The following is a 22,995-nucleotide window of genomic DNA, read 5'->3' as shown; positions in this document are numbered from 1 at the left end:
CTTCAATCTGTGCCCACGCAGCCGGGATCTTCCACCCACCAGGAAAGGGAAATTGAAAGCATCCCCATCCGACATGTGAACGGGCCCAGGGACTGGGGATTAGAGGCCGAGCCCCCTGGGGGGAGGCTCGGGGGCGGTGGGGTGGCCATGATGTTCATCAGAGACAGGAAAGCTGCAGCTTCCTGTTTCCGGTGCTGGGGTCCCTGGGAGCTTCTCTTCTGGCAGGAGGAAGCAAATTGGGAGGTGGCCATGGCCGCAGGGGTTTGATGTGGTCGGAGGAGATAGCATGTCAGCTGTGGGGACGCAGGGAGAAGCCAGCCTCAGCAGCCAGGCAGGCCCCGGGGCTCATGCCGAGGTCAGCGGATGGATCTGCTGCGGACACGGTGCCCGCCCCCTCTGCCACGCCCCCACCTTCCTGGCAGGTGGTGAGCGGCTAGGATAGTGGGAAGCAGCCAGAGTTCTTTCCATGTGGCTCCAGAAGCCAGGGATCAGATTTCAAGACCGCCTCGTTGGTTGTGAAATCAAGCCTGGAGTCAGGCCCCCAGTTCTCTGCCTTGCTCTGGTGCTGTGGGTGCCCATGGCAGCCTCTGTGGCTGTCTCTGGGACCCCTGTGGCCCTGGCACAGAGTCCTCTGCAGACAGAGTCTGCTCTGCCTGGGTCCTTCCCACCCAGCTCTGGAGACTGCGACAGAAAGCCATGAGCTCACTTGGCACCCAGCTCCCCACGTGACCTGAGATACGGAGTTGAGCTGGGACTGGGAGGCAGGGGTGGTGGACATCCACTCTGGGGAGGCTGGGGACCCAGGGCAGGAGGGGGAGGAGAAATCCCTTCCTTCGCCAGGCTTGGCCTCCATCATCCTAGCTTAGAAAGAAGAGCTCGCCAAGGTTAGGACGGCTCTTTCCTAACCCACCAGAGAATGAATAGCTCCCACCCCAAAGGCTGGAGGATCAAAAACTGCTCTTCATCTCCCTCTGGGCCCTGATCCAGGCCTAATGATAATTAAGCAGAGCCTCATTACCCAGGCCCTGGTGAGGCCACTGCCAAGGACCACCGCAGAAGAGGTAATAAAGTGCAGCTGCTGGGCTGGAGCAAAGCCTTTCTAGGTCACAGCCTGCTTGGGAGAGGCCAGGGAGGAAGATGAAGCAATTCGGGAGCTTCAAGGCTTCGTCCTGTTCCCCCTTCCACCTCCCCCCCAACCCTGGGGACCAAGGGAATAGGCCTGTCTGATCACTGACCAGGGCCTGCCTGACAGAAGATGAGCCTCACAGAAGGATTCCTGACCCCGACGGGTCATGAGTTAGGGGACCTTCCCCATGTGCGGCCACCCCCACACTTCCAAAACTGAGTGCTGCAGGCAGCTGCTCTCCCAATCCGGCCGAGAGAGATGAAAGGCCTTGCTCATGTCCGCTGAGGGCGGGCCAATATCTATGCTAGCTTAGCTCAGCAAGATCTGGCGCCACCCGTTCTTGACAGGGAGCATGGGGAAGATGGCACTGGAGCAGCGTCGCCTGTCATGGGAGGATCAGAAGTCCCCTCTGCCATGGAGCATATTGGGACTATTGTGGGTGCTCCAGAGCCACGAGGAATACCAACCCTTAGGCCACAGATTGCACGGTTCGCATTTGTCCCCATGGGGATCTGGTGACAGGCTGCCAGAAATGCTATTCGGTCCCTGAGTGGCAGCTGATCTGCCTTTCCTGTAAGTGCTCTGAGGCCGTGGTTCCTGCATGACTTTTACTCACTTTTTTAAGGGTTCAATCACAGTCTTCTGGATCTGGTTCACCTGTCAAAAGAAAAATATGATGACGTCTAAACTGGAGAGATGTCAGACTCTTCCTAAAAGGGGAGGCCCTGAGTTCCTCGGAGGGGACCCCCAAGAGCCGCAGGCAGGGAAGGGGCTGGAAGCATGGCAGGCGACCCTAACTCTGTAGCTGGAGTGAGGCAGACACAACAACCAGGAAGCCTGAAGGGCAACACGGAGCACCGTCCCTGTCCCAGGTTAGGCCTTGGCCTGCGAGCCACTGTCTGCTGTGGCCTGTGATGGCCTTGCTCAGCATGGGGGGCTGGCTGGATGGTCACAGGAAGCTCGAGGGGTTCTGGGTGGGTAGAGCTGCCGTGAGTATCCCTCATGGCCTCTCAGTGAGTGACACACAGGCCTCAGAGGGCTGGGGAAGCCCAGAGAGCAGACTGCGCCCCACTAAGGACTCCACCCAGATAGAGGCCAAGACTTAGTCACCTTTTCCTGGTTAAAGGCATCCATCCGCTTCATGGCTGTGTCCAGGGCTGTCACCATGTTCAAAAAATCCTGGTCTTGCTCACAAAGGGGATTGGAGAGTAAGTCCAAGGAGATCTTCACGGCAGATTTCGACATGGCTGTTAAGAAGTCAGAGCTTGGTGAGCCCACAAAGGGACTGCTTCAAGGTCTTCCCTGCAGGCTCCCTGTCCTCCCGAGACACTGGCCCTTACTGTTTAATGCTCACTCCTGACCACCTACCACCACTCTGGGGAATTCTTTTGAGCAGCTTTACCTGCTGCAATGACTTAATTTTTCAAAGTTGGGTTATACTAGGATCAGCTGGGTGGGAAGCTGTAAAATACATATTTCTGGATCCAAAGATTCTAATTCAATTAATATGAAACCCAAGAGTATGTACTTAAAAAAACCTCTGCAGGTGGTTTGGATGTGAAGCTTGGTTTGGACCCCCTTATGGGTAAGAGTAACAGTACTCCAGTTTACACAGGGGCTGGCAAACTTTTACTGTAAAGGGCCAGAGAGTAAATATTTCAGGCTTGGTGGGCTTTATGGGTTCTATTACAACTGCTCAACTCTGCCTTGTTCTGTGAAAACAGCCACAGACAACACATATAGCATGGGTGTGTCTGTTTCAGTAAAACTTTATCGACAAAACTGCATCAGCTTTGGTCTGCAGCATAGTTTGCCAACCCGTTTCAATGATGTCTAGTAGTAAAAAATACACTGGAAAATGTCTTTTCCCGAGATATACCTGCATACATCCTAAAACCGATTCAGACAGCACAGAGCTAGCTAGCATCGCCCCTTCTCCAGGCTCTCTAAACTTTGTTTGCAAATAATGGAGACATGAAAACTTGCTTCCATCTACGAACTCCAAAGCTGCTGACAGGTCTCCATCCTGCCTCTGCTGGGATTCACATGCACCCACCAGCTTATTTAAGGCTCAAACAACCCAGAAGATGTCTGAGAGATGCGTTTTGGTTCCACTTTATAGACTGGCAAGGGAGGCTCAGGAGGATTCATAGTGCCTTCAAGGTCAAATGGCTGTGATTGCTGAGCTGGACTTGGCTAGGGCCCTGCATCCCCGTTCCCTGCTCTCCTTGTGATCTGGCCTGTAGGTGGTGAGTAGACAGGTCCCATGAGGCTCTGATGGGTGTCCGCTCCCATTTTTACCAGCTCCCCACGGGTTAGACTACTGCCCCCTGCATTCCTTATTCGTGGGTTTATAGTCCCAGTTGGACAGATGGGAGCCAGGTTCCATGGGGAAGCTCAGAGGCAGCACAGAGGCCTGGCGGCAGCTTTGGGCAGGAAAAGACTGGAGAAGGGCCATGCTTGCTTGATTTGTTTCCGAGTGTGTCTATGTGAATCTCAGGGGAGAAGACAAGTTTTTGAACGAATTTCTTACTATTTGCATGTCACGGAATTTAAGACGCTGTGAGACACACTGTCATTGTATAAACCAGTAAGAAAGAAAAAAAAATGCTGCCAGTTGAACCAGGACACAGTACCAAGTGTTAGGATACTTTGACTTCAGAGATGGTAAATGTGAAAAAGTGACTTCAAATCAATGAACTAAGGCCCACCTCTCAGTTAATCCCAGACCTGCCCCTGCTTTGCCACTCACAGACCTACCCCTGCTGCGCTCCCTGGGAAAGAGCCCGCTCTCCACTCTGAACCAGGAGACTAGAAGCCCAGAGGGGCTCACAGCCCTCATTCTGCCTCGGCAGGGGCTGGGGAAGTGAGACTCTTGGACCCCACTTGGGAGTCCTGCTGCATGCAGCCTCTGAATGTAAAATTTTCAAAGATCCAACAGAGACTGCTGAGCACTCTGAAAGTAAAAGAATTCTCTGAAAGAAAGATCATCTTTAAAACAGCAGCTAGGGATTTTAGATCTGTCCAGGGAGCTCAGGAGACTCCAAGACCAGGAAAGGTATAATTCAATCCCCTCAACTGTCTGGGCCAGTGGTTCTCACAGTGTGGTCTCCAGCTCTTCTGTGTCTGCATCATCCGTGAACTGCTAGAAACACCTTTTCAGGAGTCGCCCCAGACCTGATGAATCAGAGAGTTTGGAGGTGGGCCCAGCGTTCTGTGTGTAGCAAGCCTGCCAGTGATTCTGATGCCACCAACCTGTGAGACTCTGGTACAGCTGTCAGGCTCCAGCTCCAGATCACTTTCAGAAGCACTTCCTCTGCCCACACCCACTTCAGACTCTGGGGCCAGTAATGCTAGCAGTCACCCATTTACTACTGATTTCTTTGGTGGGTAACTAAGCTTTTCACAGCCACAGGCTCCTCTTCACAATCCCTGACATTCTATTTGGTCCCAAAGCAACTCACCATGAAAATAGCAAACCTTCACTTCATCTACACTCTGACAATGCAGATGTCTAGAGAAGCAGGAAGAAGAGGAAGCAACAGGTCACTGTAAACCCCTTACTGGAAGGGCAAAGGGCAGCAGTAAAGAAAAATGCAACCCAAGCAACTCAGGCCTGACAACTACAAGATTGACACTACAGGCGAGCTCTGAAACCCGACCCTTGACTTGTGACCCGCATAGTTTGGAGACACTAGGGGCCAGGAGTGTGGTGCAGGTCATGTTCAGACCAGCCCACGTCCTGGGGATTAGCACTGTCATAAGGATCTGTGGCACAGAGCACAAGGAGCCAGGACTCTGCACACAGGGAGGCAGCTCTCACCTGGGCTGTGGTGGCTGCTGGGCTCCTGGGGAGGAATATTTCCTTCATTATCAGCTTCTCAAAGTGCCCTTTGCAGGAAAGATGTCTGTTTATACCTAAGTAACTGGCTGAGTCTTAACATCTGGGCTACAATGGGGAAAACCCAAACCACTGCCTCTGTTGAGACATATCAAGGGTTTTCTTTTTAACTGCAGTACCAAGTAGGCCCAGGGTGGTCCTCAAATCACCCCTTAGGTGCCGGCTGCCCTATGACCTAGATGGTGACTGGAGACAGTGACACTGCCCCCATTTGGACTTGGCTTATGAGGCAGCCAGGCTAACTAATACTGAGCTGGGTGAGCTCTGCAGTAAGGACTATTTCCAGCTGGTGGGGGCAAAGGAACGAGCGAGCAATGGGCAGGCTTTTCTGCTCTGATGCAAGGGACTGAACTTGGGGAAGGGGCGCTAAACTAAACTCAGTTTCCTCCTTTATAAAATGGACATCTCACGTGTCCTGCCCATCTTAAGTTTAGAAGAGACAGTGTGGCTGGAATTGCTTTAAAAACGGCTCAAGTGCTTCCCAACCAGAAAATGGCACATGGTCGTGGGGGCTATGGTCTGCAGAACCAGGGACGCCTTCCCAGTTCTACCACGGCTGCCTCTCCTGATGCTTCGGGCCAGTGTGCATGGCCTCGGGGCAGAGCTGCCCCACCCCAGGGTCTTTGCACTTGCTGCCCCTGTGTTTGAGGCACTCCTCCCTCAGGCAGGCCTGCAGGGATCACTCCCTTATTCCTTCAGGACTCTGTGCAAGGACACCTCCTCGGGAGGCCTCCCCTGATCAGCCTATGTGATGTTACAATACATCCTCATTGACTGGTTTCTTGCACGTCTATAATACATACTTACTGATTGGTTTCTTGTACATCTTCTCTCCTAGAATGTAGGCTCCTGTCTTGTTTTACCAGTGAATACCTAGCATTGAGGTGAGTGCCTGGCAGTCAGTTCTCAATCAGTATTAGTTGAATGAGAGAAAGCAGGCAACCCTGGCCAAACACAAGCCTCTTTCAGGTCCTCTTTCTAAAGCAACAGGTGGACCCATCTCTGCCTCTGGAACCCAAGGAAGGAGCCACTGAGGCCAATGCAGTCAAGGAGCTTTGTTGCTGCTGCTGCTGACAAGAGGACCTGACACTCAGGGAGCTGACCACGTGTGAGGAACTGTTCTCTGTGCTTTGCATGAATCAACTGATTTCATCTTGACATGTAGCCACTGGGCTGGGGATGGAGGCGGGAACTCAGGCACAGAGAGTTTAGTGAGCTGTCCAAGGCTACACAGGCAGTGTTGGAGTTGTTGGTTAGCTTTTGGCCAAGTACTTGGTGTTCTGGGGTGAGGAAGGGAAAGGCCTTGAAGGAACCCCAGGAGCTGTTCTCCACTACTCCCGGCTGCTCACCACCCATTCCCTGGGACAGCTTGTGGACAAGGCCTCTTGATGCTCTCTTAGTTCAGAGCTTCCTGGGTCCAGTTCCTCCTTACTTCAAACAAGAACTCTTCAGCCAAGAAACCTCCCCAAGGTGACTGGCTATTTCCTGGCACCTGCTAGCCTCCACTTAGCACAGAGCTTTCAGTGCTCTTCGTGATGAAAGAATTACCCTGAGGTACCTCTGACCCTATGCTTTAACCCAACCTCTTGCTCAAACATTCGACAGCCTCAGTTCCTGTGGTCCTGGAAAGCCAGTCCCCCTCAGTTCCTGTGGTCCTGGAAAGGCCAGGGACTCTCATTTACACAAGGAGGGAATGTGCTACCTGTTCTCTCTGGATGGCCTTAGCCAGTGGCCCAGCTTCTGAGGTGGTGGAGGCACCTGCAAATAGAAGCTTCTACTGGCTGTGGTACGATGTTGACTGGCATCCCAGGAGGGCCTCACACCCAGCACCCATGTCCAGAGCAGGGCAGCAGGGGCTCAGTGGGAAGGGCTGATCTGATCAGTGAGGAGCGAACTCAGGCCACTTCTCAGGAACACGCGTTGGGTGTCTGCTAAGGGCAGTGACTTCGGAGGCAGCCCTTTGCAGGGCTCAGGGAGGAGGGGACCACCTTGGCCCTGCCCACCCATGCCAGTTTCAAGCAAGTGCTACCTACCTAGGTCAGCATCCGTACTCTTCTTCATGTCCTTCTGCAGCCGCCTGGTCTGCTCCTCCAGCCTGCAAGGAAGGGACAGGCCTGGGTCCCTGGCCTTGCCCACTGGGTTACCTTGGGCTCCCTTTCTTCCCCTCTCCCTGAGCAAGCCCAGGCCGATACTCTGAATGCCTGCCAGGGAGGAGAAGGGGCTCTCTCTCTGGGGACCTTTCCCACTGCCTGAAGTGCCACCACAAACTCTGCATGAGGCTGAGCACTCAGCAGGTAGGAGTTAATGACTCTCATACGGCCATCTGCTGGGGGGAGCTGTGGGCGGGCAGCATGGTAGACTGGGCTGCCCTCAGCTCCTACGGAGCCACCAGGGCAGAGGAGGCTCTGGCCCTTCCCCACCTCCTGCCTTGTCCTTCTGGGGTTTGACACTCACTGCTGGAGTTTTCCATATTCCCTTTCAAAGTCTCTCTCCACCTGTAACAAAAGAGATAACTCAATCATCGCAGAAATGACAACAGGTTGGAAAAACTCTCCCAGCCTACTCAAACTCTCTCCATGCCCTCTCTCCTGTCTGCAGAAACCAATCCCATCCAGGGCATACAAGCACCAACAGATCGTTAACAACACAGTATCCCTGTGTTCCCAAATTAATTATGTGTTTGATTTAGGGAAAAGGACTCCCCTCTGGCTGGCCCAGCCAGGCAAGTCACAGCGGATTGCGGCGCTGCTCCTGCACCTCTACTCTGGTGGCTGTCAGGTGCTCAGAACGTGACTGGATCCCAACCAGGGAGGCAGCAGGACGCAGAGGAAGAGGGCAGCTCTAAAGTTTAGGGGTGTCTCTGCCACCTACTAGCTGGGAGAGAAGAGCAGGTAGCCTCCTTTCTTGGCCTTGGTTTCCTCACAAGCCCGACCTGCCTGCTGTTGGGTTCAGGGGGACCCAGAACATGTGCTCTGTGAGCTGGGACATACCAAACACAACATCAGTACTACTCCCTCAGGCAAGGCTCTCTAATGTCCTGATTAGTTAGCCCATTTCCCAGTGCCAACAATATGAAACCAAATGGGGGTGAGTCCAGAACCCAATGCTGCCACTTGTAGTGGAGATGAAGTTACAAAAGTCTAGTGCTTTCCTCTAGTGCCTCAACTTCCCTATCTGTACAATGGGTCCTCAACAGGGTCTCTCAAGGCAGTGGGGTGTGAGGTAAGCGATGTCTGAGAGGCTACTGACAGGCACTGAGCCAGAGGCCTGCCCGCCTTCTCTTCCATGTGGGCAGCTCTGTGCCCTGGCTAGAGCGGCAGATGTCAGGGGCGGTGTGCTGAGCCTCTAAGCGGAGGCACTCTGAGAAGCAGAAGCCACTAAGTCACGTTCACGGGTGCCCTCACTTGCCTTACAGGGACAGCATCCTCTGTGCCTTGCCTACGAGGCAGGCAGGTGTAACTACCACGTGCATTGTCCTGCAGAGTCACTGAGACAGAGGGTACGTGCCTTGCCCAAGGCCACTAATGGACAGTGGTAGTTTGAACACAGTGGGATTTGATCCCAGGGGGCCCAGCCCCAGAGCCTGTGCACATAACTGTCATTCTACTCAAAGGAACAAAAGGAGTTTGCTGATGAAGTAAAGCCACCACCTAGGAAGGACACCCTCCTAGCTGCCAGCCGAGGATTCTGCTGTGGACAGCCCTACATCCTGACTCTCACTTGCTGTGGGTCAAGGGTCACGTAGTGCATATTTGCAGAACTGTCAAAGCCACTCTGTTATCCGTCTCCACTGCCTTCCAAGCAAGACCCAAGCTGATGGAGGAGTGGTCTAAACTCACCAACCTCAGTGCGCTACCTTTGGGTTTATACTAGTCCTAGAATGACTGAACAGTATGCAAAGTTATACACGAGGAGACCAAAGCCCAGACAGTGGAGTGGTTTACACAGAGACATGGCGGCAAAGCAAGGCGGGAATCCAGACTCCTAGGTCAGCCCTTTTTTTAAAAGACAACATTCACTCGTCTCTCAGCATTTACCGAGCACCTATTAAGAGCAGCATGTTCTGCCGGGCACTGGGGTTTTGGTGGTGAATGAAACAGGCACAGGCCCTGGTTGGGGAGATACACAACACACACGTAACACACATATAATTGCCAATTGTGACAAGCCCTATGAAGGGCACAGACAGGGCAGAGAGGGGACTACATGAGAGCCTACTGAGCCATGGTCCTCGGGGCATGATAGCCGTCTCCCTGGTGTGCAGATAGTACCACGCCTTCCTCCTTGGAACTGCAAGATTTAGAAGCAGGGAAACATGGTCTTTTCCTCACTTTATGATCTGAACATCTAGAACCTTACACAAAATTGTGAAGTAAAATTCACCACTGGGGCCCCAGACTACTATTCTACAGCCTTTTTCCTCTTTTCAACAGACCTACTCTTTCTGCATTCAGGAACCCAATGTTTCCATCATCATCTTCCTTATGATCCACCAAAAGCTACTCTTAAGAAAAAATTCAAAAGTCACTCCCACTAAAGCACATATGCTTGATAAAAGTTTAAAGTGTTACCTATCCCAGGGGGTTTGAAGTTCAGCAGCAATCATAACTTGGCTAAAGGACCAAAAAGGGTCCAGTGCGACTGCACGTGGGAGATATGTTTTGGAGTAAAGGGGCCTTGCCTGGGCCCTTCAGAGTCTGCCCTTTGGTGTTAGTCTCGTCCCTTCTCCCACAGGGCCTGGAGGAATGTGGTTTATGGGAATGAGCAGAGACAGACAGATATGGACTCTAGTACTAACTGTGGAGCCTGAAAAATATGACCCAATATTTTTGAGCCTCATTTTCTTTTCCAGTGAAATGGGATGCTTTTGCGTAAACTTTAGGTGGCTTACAAGGAAATGGGGATCCCAAAGTTAGGCTCAGTGGCTTGTTCGGGGGATTAAAGAAACAGTCCATGTAGAGCACTTAGCCAGGTGCCTGGCCCATGATGGTGCTTACATGTCAGTGTCCTCATTCCTCTCCTGCACACTGGGGTGAGGGAGGACCAGAGAGATCTGAGGCTGCAAGCTGGGCTGTAAACCCACTAGCAGAGAGGAAGCCAGCAGCTGGGGCAACCTGGCCTGGCTGAGCCTGGAGTCCAATGCCTGGGTGTTATTCCAGTGCTCCAAGTCCCTTCACTGGACGTGTCTCCTTTCTCACCTCACAGGATGGGACAGCTGAGCAGAGTCTTCAGAACACAGTACAAGTATCTCTTTCTGACAGGATGAAATGAAATCTAAGCATTTCTTGTCCGGAATCAAGCTCTCCTAGTGATCCAGAACACAGCGTAGGTGCTCTCTGGGAGGGAGTGAGAGCACCACTGAGCCTGGCGTGGCGACCTTCGGCTTGAGTCCTCTTTTGCAATCCCCTGAGTGTGCTGATGTGTGTGTGGGATGTCAGAGAACACCTGGTCTCCCTGGCTGTGGACTGCTTGGGCTTGCACAAAGAGGGACTTCATGTTTCCAACGAGGCTGGATCATTCTGGTTGACAAGGCCTCACACTGAAGCTGAGAAGGGGGGAGCGCATCCTTATACAGGATGCCGCTCAATTCCATTTGACAGCCTGGGGGGAGTTCACGAACATCTCTCTTCCCCTACTTCCAGCAGCCAGGTGTGGGTTGCTTCCACGGCTCACCGGTCCCAAGATCTCTCTCTTCCACTGGGGAAAGACCCCAGAATCCACTGGGGGACACCACCAGAATCCTAGCCCCTCAGACAGAGGTTATAGGAATGAAGGGACACACTGGACTCTCATTCCAAGGTACATACATTCCGAGGGAAAGAGCCAAATAGAAAAGATCTGAACATCTCTGAATGCTTGATGCCACTGCCAAAAGGGCAACTGGACGGCAGTCAACAATGCAAGTGTAAACACATGTGCAGGGCCATCAGGGGGTGGGGCTGGGCTGGGCTGGTGAGGTTAGTGCAGGGAGAACCAAGCAGCAGGCAACTGCCCTCGGCTGCTCCCAGCATTCTCTGAGGCTGGTGGGGAGGCTGTGCCACACACTGTTCCATCCATGTGGCATGGGTCAGGACTTGGCACATAGCAGGGACTCGGTATTTGTTAAATGGCTGAGTTACCACCCAAATGGACACCCATGGTGAATTGAAAAAGGAGACTAGGGCTCTAATCCCAGGGCTAAGGTGCACTGGGTCAGAGTCTGAGAAGGCCCTCTTCAAGAGATGCTCTGGGTGGAAAGTGGGCTTCCCTTCAGTATGTACCGACAGGATTAATAAGGAGGATTAATGAAGCTGAGGGTTCCTTCACTTGGCATGTGAACATCTTAAGTGGAGAGAGTCAATGTGGCTGGACTCTTTTTTGCCCTGATTTCACAGAGCACCTACTTAGCCATGCGTCTCAGTATGTGCTTTCCTTTGTGCACAAGACCCAGGGTAACCCTTGCTTTGGAGGGACACAGACAGCAGAACTTCGAAGAGCTCTCTCATTCTCCCAGGTCACAGAGGGAGGTGTGGCTGCTTTTCTCCACACTAAGATATTCCAGCCACTTTATGGGACCTGGGGGAGTGGGAGGGGACTAAGCAGAAGGTAGGATCAGGAGGTGGGGGAGCTTTTGTTCTTCTGTCTCAGTTCCAATGGTCAGCCCTTGCAGAGAACATGCCCTTCCAGCCAAAGCCTTGGCAATAATGGAATTTGCGTTAATAACCTGGGCATAGGACAACAGCAAGGGCAAAAACACAATGCTTTCTTTGTGTCTGACAGTTGGCGCCTTGAGCCAAAAACCTCCTGAAACTCCCTGAAGATAACATGAGCATTTCTTCCCATGACAGGGCGCCACGACTTCCAGTAACCCAGCAGCCACATCTGCTCCGCTCCTGCAAGTGCCTGGGCAAGAACAGTGGAGTGCGTCATCGCTGTTTAGGGGCAGCTGCCAGAGATGCTGAGACAAAAGGGCAGCCCAGGCCTGTTTTGGGGAACAGGAGGGGATTGTGGGGTGGGGCATGAGACTTTGAAGAGGCAGGGTCTTGCAGCATCGACTCCAGTGCCTCTGGGGAGGTGAGGGGTATCAAGGCAAGGAAGAAAATCACTCTATTCCAAGCTGGAACTCAGCTTTCATACCTGTGACAGATCAAAGGCCCAGCCTAGAACTTCATTGCAATGGGGAATCTAGCTGCTTGGGATAGGTTGAGTCCTTGATGGTTTATAGAGAGTCAAATCGACTAGCTTCCTTTGAAGTAGTTAATATTTATTGAGGGCTTATTATGTGCCAGACACTGTGTTAAGTGCCTTGTGTGCATTACCTTGTCTGAAACTTAATATTTCTGTGACCTAGGTACTGCTGTTGTCTGCATTTTACAAATGAGGAAACCAAGGCTCACAGAGGTTAAGGAACTTGGCCAAGGTCACAGACAGCATGTGGCAGAACCAGGATGCGAATCCAGGCTGTTAGCCTCCCCAATCTGGCTTTGTAATCACTACCTGATAGCCAGTCTACCTGGGGAGTGGACATTGGGAATCAGAGGATTGCAATTCCACCTCGCATGGCACAGATGTAGGAAGGGCAGAGGGAGGCCAGGTGCACGTGTGCCTGCTTCTGGAGGGCCGTGCCACTCCTCAGACTAAAGGACCCCAACACCTTTCCGTCAACGAACTCTGGCAGAAGAGCTGGCAATTGCACTCTAGCCCATACTTTTCAGTGCAGAACAAAGGCCATTTCGATAAAGGTTGGGGTGTTGGGAGGGTTTTTTGTTTGTTTGTTTGTTTGTTTGTAGTGAGCACTGGGAATAAAAGAGCCTTCTCAAAACCACTTCCCTTTCAGATCTGCTGTGGATTAAACTCTGGAGACTCAATGCTGCACCTTCCCACTTCCTGCAGCCGGCTGCAGCCCGACATTTGTGCGCCCAGATTCTTCGAGCTTCAGCAGAGTGCCTCCACAGATGGCCAGCTTCTGCATGGGAGGTGAATGCTGAGTCTATCAGTGACCTGCCTTTGCATGGAGCAGGGGAGGGCTCTTTAAACTAGGGCCCATTTCAAGTGACCTAACTTTGGATCTCCCAAAGATGCAGCCATCGGTCAGTTGCGTGCTGAACTTCCCGTCAACTGAAGCAGTATCTTTCCTGTAGTTCTAAGAGCTGAGCCAAGTTAGTTAGACCAGGAAAACTGTCAGGGGCTGGGATGGTAGAGACAAGGGCCTTTACTACATGGCCACTGCTAGACTTTCTGGAGCTGTCACATGAGGGAGACCCTATTGTTACAGGCCTTGGTTCTCCCATATTAGAACCAAGAGATTCACTCAGATTTGTGGGGGAGGGGGCTGAAGAGGCCCTTCTGCACTGGAATTCCAAAACCTTAGGAGATCTTCACAGCCTGAGGCAGCATGAAGCAAGGGAGAGTATTTATCAGAAGCTCAAACCCAAGTTCCAATTCCAGTTCGCCAGTGTTGGTTTTCATAACCTTAGAAAGTCAGTGCTACTCCATGGGCCTTGTATTCCCCAGTGGGAAATCAGGAGGCTGGACAAGATGATCTCTGTGGGCTTCCAGCTCTAACTTTCTAAGAATCTATGGTTCTTTTCCTCTCCCATTCTGGAGATGAAACAGGGATTAAAAACTGTGGGCTGAAAAGGGGGGTAGAAGGCAGTCATCCCCTCTCACTCAGTGACTCTGGATCATGGCCAAGAATACATATGGCAGTGGAGAGAAAGGGACCTGGGCCATGTCTTTGGCGGGAGTCTGGGTTTCAGGAGCCCACTTAGGACAAGTGCACCATGCCTGTTTCCTGGAGGTGGGCTGTTCAGAAACAGTGGCTTTCCTCTCCACCTTCCTCTCCCACTTGCCCATGGATGGGGAAGAGCCCAGGTCAACACGAGTGGGGGAAATGTCTCAGGACAGGAGGCCCCTGCAAGCCCCAGTCTGCGTGAGGCTCTGCATCTCCATACTGAGAATAAGGCCCAGGTTGCTGTCTTCCCAGCCCCAGGATGTGCTGAGTCAAAGTTCTGGTTCGATGCAAAGGCCACATGATCAGGACTGACTCTCAGAGTAAAAGAATCAAGTTACTCACTGTTTTGGGAACAATCTGTTTCTTGGGCTGCCCAATCTTGAAAGGAATCCTACAAGAGAAAGAGACAAAGAAGGGTATTGTGAGAGATGGGGAAGGATGTGGCTCAAAGAATTGATATAATATAGGCCACATTTCCCCCAGGAGGTGACAGAGGGGCAGTGGCTTGCTACTTGGTATTCATATCCTATGCCCTGGTGGGTGCGGGCCATCAGCACCCATCCCGGCTTGGTTGTAGGAGTGATCCTCCCATCGATGGTGTCTGATGCAGCTCTTGGGCCCCCCTCTCTGCCCCAGAGCACCATTCCTACTAATAGTCTGTCATTTAAATATATTGGAAAGGTGAGAGCAGGAAAGGGGAGGCACCGTACGAATAACAGTCACTGTAAACCTTGTTTCTTGAGGAGCTGCAAGGTCAGGAATTACGGGCTTACTGTAATAGCTAGTAGCATCCTTGAAAACATGCCTGAAAGAAAATGTCATAAAAATCACCTCATATTAGTGCTTTACTACTTCTCTATAGAGGAACAAACTGTGGATCTGCAGAGCTTCTTGGGAGGCTGGGGAGAGATGACAAATTTTAGTGGCATTAATGACTGGCCAGGTTGGATTATTTTCCTGGGGAAACTGACAAAATGTAAATGTGGCTAACTTGGAGAAGAGTCTGAAATCCAGCCCAAGTCTTTCTTGAACTTCTTATGGAGCTCTGCACCTCAGATTCTGCACTTGAAAATGGAAAATGACTTAGCTCAACAGAAGGAAGATCAGGGATCTAGAAGTCTAAACTTGAGCACTAGCCTGGTCTCCACCTTCAGTGAACAGGCTGCCCTTTGGCAGGGAACTACTGCACCGGGACTTACTTTCCTACTCTGTAAAATGAGAGGATTAAACTAGATAATGTAGAAGCTTCCTCAGGGCACTGAACATTCTGATTCTAGAATTCTCAGCAGACAAGAACTGCGGCCAGGGTAGAAAGCAAACAGTACATCCCAACAGCTATGGAGATGGTAGGTTTCGCCCTCCCAGGTAGGAAGTGAGGCCAGAGCCCGGGATCAGCTCAGGAAAGGGGCTATACACCGGCCACTCTCCACTATCTTTCAGCCCTCAGGAATGGATGGAGGCTCTTCATTCATGCCTCCACTCCCAGGGCTGCACCCACCCACTCCACCAGGCCCAGGTCCTACCCTTCTTGCCACACCCCCTTTCCCTGGGCCTGCTTTTATTTGGCCCAAACTGACCAACACTGTTGCTAAACCCAACAGTATAATTAACCACCGATAATAACCCTAGACAACGATCCAGTTGAGGGGCTGGGCCAGCCTGAGTCACAGTGGTTTAAATTTAATTTCTGGAGGACATCCTGTTTATTGTTAACCCAGCCCCATAATTTGGGAGCATTAACCCTTTGGGGGTTGGCTGATTCACGTGGCTTCGGTAAACAAATCATCTGTGGCTACATAATTACCAGGAGGAAAAAGGTAATCTATGGAACAGAAAAAGAGAAGAAAAACGAAATTGCTATTTCCCCTTTTTCAGACCTAAAGAGGAAAGGTGCAAGGGGAGATGAGTTCCCTCCCCAAGTCCCCATTACTTTTCCCATGATCAGGGATTAGAGTTGATGGACACAATGGTTTTAGACGGTGAACGATTGCCCTCAAGGACCATTTTGGAGACAGTATAAGTGAGGTCCTGGTGGCACTGCAAAAAGATTGCTTGTGTTCTGTAGGAAGCATGCTGAAGTGTAAAAAGCTCTAGACCAGGAATCAGAAAATGTGTTTTCTGCTTCTGACCACTTTTGTGATTTAAACAAATCACAATCTCTCTGGAGCCCAGTTTCTTACACTATGAGACAAAGGAGTTGGAATAGATGATGTCTTTGGGTAATCTAAAACTGGAATTCTAAACTTAATCTCCATTCCAAGAATATGGGGAGTAGGATGAAAATTCTAAGTAATTCTTGGAGTGGTCTTCAGAATGACCCCATCTTGGAGTCGAGTACTATAGACTAAGGACCAAGAAATTAGGAACTTAGATTCCATTTGTGGTGCCACAGCCTCTCTCTAAATCTTGATTTAGAATCATAGTATTTTTAGACTGTAAGTTACCATAGAAATTTTTCTTTCCAGTTCTACCCTCTCATTTTGTAGATGAGGAAGCAGATCTGGAGAGGTCCAATGACTAGCCCAGGGTCACAAGAGGACCAGGAGGAGACAATCAGGGCTCCTGCCTTCTCGCCCAGTTTTTTCTCTACTACTCAGAGGTCAATATTCTTTTCATATGAATCTGTTATACACATTAGACCAAAATACCTAGTCTTAAGTACTATGGAATTAGAAGGGGCTCCTCATTCTTTAAGAGACTGGAAATGAAAGGGAAGAGCGTTGGTGCTGACCTGGGAGCTTCAGCACAAATGAAAGGTTATGTGCACTTTGTACACTGAGCTGGGTCTCTCTCTGTATTTCCGCCGCAACTACTGATGAGCATACATAACTTTACCATACTATCCTCATTACTTTTCAGCTCACCTGCTCCAAAGCCATACTCTACCTGCTAGGACACCTTTAAAAAAAAAAAAACTTTTATTTTAAAAGTTTTAGATTCACAGAAAAATTGTAAAGAATATACCTAGTTCCCATGCCCCCCACCCCCTGCCCAGTTTTTCCTTTTATTAACATCTTATATTAGTATGGTGCATTTGTCACAATTAATGAACAAATATTAGTATATTAAAGTCTATACCTTATTTAGATTTCTTTAGTTTTTACCTAATATCCCTTTTCCATTCCAGGATCCCACCCAGGTTACCAAAAGTTTAGTCGTTATATCCCTTTAGGCTCCTCTTGGCTGTGTTAGTTCTCACACTTTCCTTGTTTTCGATGACCTTAACAGTTTTAAGGAGTGCTGATCAGGTATACTGTGGAGTGCCCCTCAGTCGGGATTTCTCTGATGTTTTTCCCCTGACTGGACTGGAGTTATGGGTTTTTGGGAGGAAATATCACAGAGCTGAAGAGCCATCTTCATAATGTTGTATCAAGGGGACACACTATCAACAGGACTTGTTCTTGCCGATGTGAACCATGGTCACCAGGCTGGGGTAGTGCTTGGTGGATTTCTCCCCATCCCCCCTTTCCCCCTGTACTCTTTGGGAGGAAGCCACCATACAGAGCCTTAATTATTTATTCAATCATTTATATCAGTGAGGACTCGTGGATATTTAATATTTTATACTTTGAGTTATAATCCAACACCACTTCATTTTGATGCTCAAACTGTTCCAGATTTGGCCACTGGCAGCTCTTTCAGTTAGCTCTTGTATCCTTCTGACACATCCACATTAATGTGTGTGTGTGTGTGTCGCTTAGCACTTCCTGACTTTCTGGCACTACAAAATTCTCCAGACTCGTGTACATTTCCCGCCCCAGTCTTAGAATCAGTGGAAGAACTTGTATTAATATTCAACATGCCTCTAGAATATGATCTCAATCTTCCTTTTAGTTTCCTTTCCTACTCACCCAAGGTAACTACCCTGATTCAGCCAAGTGGCTGTTCATTAATCCCCCAAATCTAGACTCCTTATAATTTCCTGTCCCAAACTGGGACATTTTTGAATGCATGTCACCAGGACCACTTGGACTACCTAGGTCAACTGGAACACATGGCCACCGAACCCCTATGGAATGCTTTCCCTCCTCCTGGCTTAATCAAGGCTGTTCTCAGATCTAAAATCTCATTTACTTTCTTCTAAATGTCTAAGGCTTATTTGGCATTTTAAAATATTCTGCCTTTTACAGTTAATTACAGTTTATCTCTGTAAAAAGTAAAATGTGCTCATCAGAAAAAATAACTTTTAAAGATTATAAAAGTAAAACACACTCATCAGAGAAAACTTGAGAAATACAGAAAAGCATAAGAGAGAAAGAATGAAAAGGGAAAAGAAGAAGAAAGAAAACCCATTCATGGTCTCATACCTAAAAGACGACTGAGGGGCTGCTGGCCCATGGCTCATTTGGGAGAGTGTGGTGCTGATAACACCAAGGCCACAGGTTCGGATTCCTATATAAGGATGGCTGGTTAGCTCACTTGGGAGAGCGTGGGGCTGACAACACCAAGTCAAGGGTTAAGATCCCCTTACCGGTCATCTTTTAAAAAAAATAAAATTTAAAAATAAATAAATAAATAAAAGATGACGAGGTTATGTTCTGGTGTTAATTATATTTTTTAAAACTTGCAGAAAGAGAAATAACTGAAGCAGTGGCTGGCTGGTTAGCTCGGCTGGTTAAGAGTACAGTGTTATAACACTAAGGTCAAAGGGTTCAGATTCCTAAACTGGCCAGCCACCAACAAAACAACAAAACAATCTGAAGCAAATATATCAGATGTTAGTAGTGGTTAATTCTGGGTAGTAAAAATATGATTACTGTTTTTTTCTCTGCACTTTCTACATTTCTTTTCAAATACGCCAGAAAAAAAAAAACCTTGAGTTTTTTTTTCTTGACTGTAAAAACAGCACCTGATCAGTGTTAAAAACTGGGAAGACATGGAAAAACACAAAGAACACACACACACACACACCCCGAAGGGAAAAAAGAACAGTAATATCCTGAATCTCAGTGTGTGTAACTGTATATATGAATATTTACATAACTTTTAAAAAGTAAAGAAAACATATGTCATGAATGTTTTTATATACCAATACATAGTTTTCATCATTCTGGTTTTTAAGAACCACAGAAAAAAAACTAGTGGTACAGGTGTTTAATGAAAATGTAGCACTAGTTTTATTTCTGCAACCTACATCACTTACTGTTGGTCATTTCGAGTGCTTCACATTTTTCTTCTATTGTAAACAAAAACTCTAATAGCTAAATCTACAGCTAAATCTTTGTGCACATCAAGGACTAGTCATCTAAAGTAAATTCTAGAAATCAGAATTGCTGGGTCAAAGGATATATACATGTTCAAGGATACATTCTGCCAAACTGCCCTGAAGACAAATTGAAACAGTTAACATTTTTTAAAAGATTAAAACAGCTTACATTTTACCATGCCCTTTGGTTTGTGCAACAGGATTTTTTCCTGGCTTAGTGTTTGCCTTTTACTTTTATACATGTCTGTGTTTAATTTACAGAAGCTTTTGATTAGCATGAAGTCAAGTCTAACAAATCTATCTTTTCTTTTGTAATTTATTCTTTTGGTGTCCTACTGAGAAAGACCTGCTCCCTCTACCCCAACAACTTATAACTATTCACCTACATTCACTTTATTACTTTTATGACTTCCTTTTATTAATCTAAATTTGACTTTTATTAAAGTTATACATGTGCTAGTTTAATAAAGCAACAAGATTTGATAAGTAAAACATTTGTCCCTAGGCCCCCCTAATCTCATTTGCCTGAGACAACCCCTTTTGACTCAGCTGGGTTTTTTGTAGTTTCCTTTGCATCGTTCATGAAATATGCTTATAGTGCTCCCTCTTGATTTTAGGTTTTTCGGCACCGGCTTTGAAAGGGGAAGATTTAACTAAACAAACAACACACTTTCAGGTGCCTACCCTTACAACACAAAGGTACACCTGCAACTCCCTTCTTGTCAATGTAGTTGTATTAGAACTTGGTTAGGTCAATATTAACTAGACGCTTCCAAGGATATTGTGATTTGTTTTCCACCCTGTTTGTGGCAGCCAGCAGGTTGTTGAGCCATGGTCAAACCTGCAGAAGACTGTAGTTACATTCATTCGCATATCAGGTATTCTCTCACCTTTATTCTTGCAGCAGACCACTGGTGCCTTTGCCCTGCTCCAGACTGGAGTGGATGCCCTCCACCCTGGTGTGCAACTCGGCTCTCCCCTCCCATCTTCACTGGGATTCCTCTGACCTCTCGTCAATAATACCCTAACCACTGTTTTTCCTCTTCCTTGGTTTACACCTTGGTTTGATAGGAAAATAGCATGTGGGAAATGATTTTTTAGACTCTGCATACCCACAACACTTTATTCTACCTACAGGTTAGTTTGACTGGGTATAGAATTATAGGCTGGATATCATTTCTTTGAGTATTTCAAAGGCAATGCTTCACTGTCTTCTAACTTCCCAGCCCTGCTGTTGTCAAGTCTGAAGCTACTCTGATTCCTATCCTTTGTATGTGACCTGTTTTTTACTTTCTTTATGCAAGCTGGCAGGATCATATGTTTATCCCAGTGTTGTAAAATTTCCCAACAATGCACCTTGTGCATCTGTTGTTCATCCATTGTGCTGGGCACCCACAGGACTGTTCCAATTTGGCAATTTATAATATTTAGTTCTAGGATTAAAAAAAAAAAAACACCAAAAAAACTTTGTTGATGTTGATTTCTTATCCTCCATTTTCTCTGTTTCTCACTTCTGAAATTGTTATAATTTTTGGTGCTGACCCTCCTTGGCTGGTCCTCTAACTTCTGTTTTTCAACATTTTCTCAATTTTGACTTCTAATACTTCTAAAGAGTTGTTTTGTTTTAGAAAGAGAGAGAGACAATGACAAAATTCACATAACTTTTATTTACAGTATATTCTTGTATTATTATTATTATTACTATTATTCTTTTTGGTTCCCAAGTTTTATTAAAGAATTCATACAAAATATTCCAGATAAATGAGTTTAAGTCCTCATCTTCCTCCTCTTTTTTGTCCTGGTTAATTTGGAAGTAATGTAATTTGTAACTCCCCTTGCTGTTAGTTAGCAACTACATGCAATAATCACATAGATTATTCTTCAAATATTTTTTGGTGAGATATTCCAAATATCTTTTAGAAAAAGGCACCTGAGACGTTATAGGGGTCTTGCTCTTGCTCCTTTCAATGGTCACAACCCCTCCACCGAGATCCAAGCTTTTCCATTTACTCTGATTCTCTCTTGGAGAAGCTGCTCAAAGTTGGCAGCATCCGTGACTCCATCTTCTACAGGGTGGGTGTCATCAAGGGCGAACTTTAGAACCTGCTTCTTTTCTTTGACCCCCTTCATCACAAGCTTTTTCATGGGTGCCATGGTGGCAGTGGAGGCAGAAAGGGAGGTGGGCTGTTATGGTATATTGTTATAATTGTCCTATTTTATTATTAACTATTGTTGTTAATCTCTTATTGTACCTAATTTATAAATTAAACTTCATCATAAGTATGTATGTATAGAAAAAAACAGTATATATGGTATTAGCTGCAGTTTGAGGCATCTACCGGGGGGTGCTGGAACATATACCCCCATGGATAAGGGGGGACTATCATAAATGCTTTCCTTGGGTATGTGGTGATTCTTGGTTGCCAGCTCACATGTGAGCAGTCTTCAAAAAGTTCATGGAAAGATTCACACTATCTAGTAATTCAATTTTTCCACAAACCTTTTGAAGTACCCTTCTATATGATTGGGGGCGGGGGACAAAAAAAAGCTGACTGGAAGCTCTGAGCACATGGATAATGTTTGTTTACAGTGTTTTGGTGATCTGGCTGAGCTGTTTGTGGGGAACTCCCTGATGTCAGTATCTTTTTAGTCTATTCTCTTGGGCAGGAAGATTCTTCCAATCTCCTGCCTTGGGAGTAAAGGGCCAACTCGCATTCTGGGAGGGAGGGAGGGAGGGAGGGAGGGGGAGGGAGGGGGAGGCGGGGGGGGAGAGAGGGAGAGAGAGAGAGAGAGAGAGAGAGAGAGAGAGAGAGAGAGAGAGAGAGAGAGTGTGTGTGTGTTGGGGGCAGGGAAGGGGTGTGTCTCGCCACTAGTGTGCATACATTTGCTTCATCTTCCTGACTTTCACCATGGCAGTCCCACCCTCAAATGTGCTTGATGCCCTCTCAGAGGTGGGGCTGGGTTTTGTGGGCCTAAAGCTTATACAATTTTACATGCCACTTTAAAGAAAAATACAAAATTACAAACATAGAAACAAGTATGAAAGTGAATATTTACTGAAACAAAGAAAAGAACATAATGAATGACAAGTTTTAAAAGCTGACAAATGACACAAACATCAGAAAATCAAGAGTAACCTAATATTTTTATTAATCATCTGTCTGACATACCTCTATCTTTTTTCCCTGTATTTTTTGGCTGCACAGTCTTTGATTGCCTCTTCATGTGACACAGAGTTGGTGGCATCATTTTCTTAGAGTGAAAAGAAAGATAATTCAGTCTTTCCTCTAGAATGGTTAACTGAAATTTGTTTTCTACTACTGACAGTTTAGAAAACCTTTTGTTCAGCTTACTGGTAATATATAAATATAAATTTTAGGATTGTTGTAAAATTTAGGAAAATCTCATGTTTCTTTCACAAATAAACTGTAAGATTTCAGAGCACATTTCAAGATTTCCTGTACAGTGACTAATCTTACATGCTTACTGAATTAATGACAATAACCAGTTTGTCACTGATGTCCTTGCAGGAGCACATATCATCAATTCTACCTTCCCTGTCTTTCATGTTAAATCCACCAGAATTGTAAATGTTTTATCAATGTGTTTATATGGTTTGCTCCTCTTCATTAACAGGATTATCAAACAGTCATCACTACTAAAAACTGATCTCATTCTCTTATTAATATATTTGGTACAACTTGAAAATGTTTTGTTATACTTAGCCTGATTTCAGAATTACTTCTATTGATTTAATTGCTCACCTTTATCACTTTTGTCTTCCATTATTTTTTATCTAGTGTTCCCCTTAGTTTTAAAATAAATTTAATGATAACCAAAAAAGATCCCCTTCGTATATTTCCAACTCATTACTTTCTGTACTTTCACATTTGTTTTATTAAAATTTTCCAAAAATGTCTTTACAAATTGTAGTTAAAACAGTATACTCCCAACTCAACCCCCTAGTTTCATTCCAAAAAATGCCTAGGCTACTCCTAAGCTGCCTGCCATGAGGACAGTATGAAGAAGAAAAAGTAGGAATTGAAGAC

The 22,995-nt window shown here is 47.4% G+C and overlaps 1 protein-coding gene and 1 pseudogene across 1 annotated transcript in view; both read right to left on the bottom strand.

The window, feature by feature from the left end:
- The window catches only part of BIN3 (bridging integrator 3), a 44,359-nt gene that overhangs the window by 7,314 nt on the left and 14,050 nt on the right, over positions 1-22,995 (bottom strand). The window contains exons 2-6 of the mRNA XM_063087181.1: positions 14,083-14,131; positions 7,482-7,522; positions 7,061-7,122; positions 2,237-2,373; positions 1,743-1,783 (exon numbers count right to left, since the gene is read on the bottom strand). Of these exons, the coding sequence (XP_062943251.1) occupies positions 1,743-1,783; positions 2,237-2,373; positions 7,061-7,122; positions 7,482-7,522; positions 14,083-14,131 (330 nt within the window). The remainder of the gene's footprint in view (positions 1-1,742; positions 1,784-2,236; positions 2,374-7,060; positions 7,123-7,481; positions 7,523-14,082; positions 14,132-22,995) is intronic.
- On the bottom strand, positions 17,126-21,100 carry LOC134369495 (large ribosomal subunit protein eL22-like; annotated as a pseudogene).

Source organism: Cynocephalus volans, chromosome 2, assembly GCF_027409185.1.
Source record: "Cynocephalus volans isolate mCynVol1 chromosome 2, mCynVol1.pri, whole genome shotgun sequence".
Classification (NCBI taxonomy): domain Eukaryota; kingdom Metazoa; phylum Chordata; class Mammalia; order Dermoptera; family Cynocephalidae; genus Cynocephalus; species Cynocephalus volans.
Note: the sequence above shows the minus strand (reverse complement) of the source record. Positions and strands in the feature narration are given on the sequence as shown.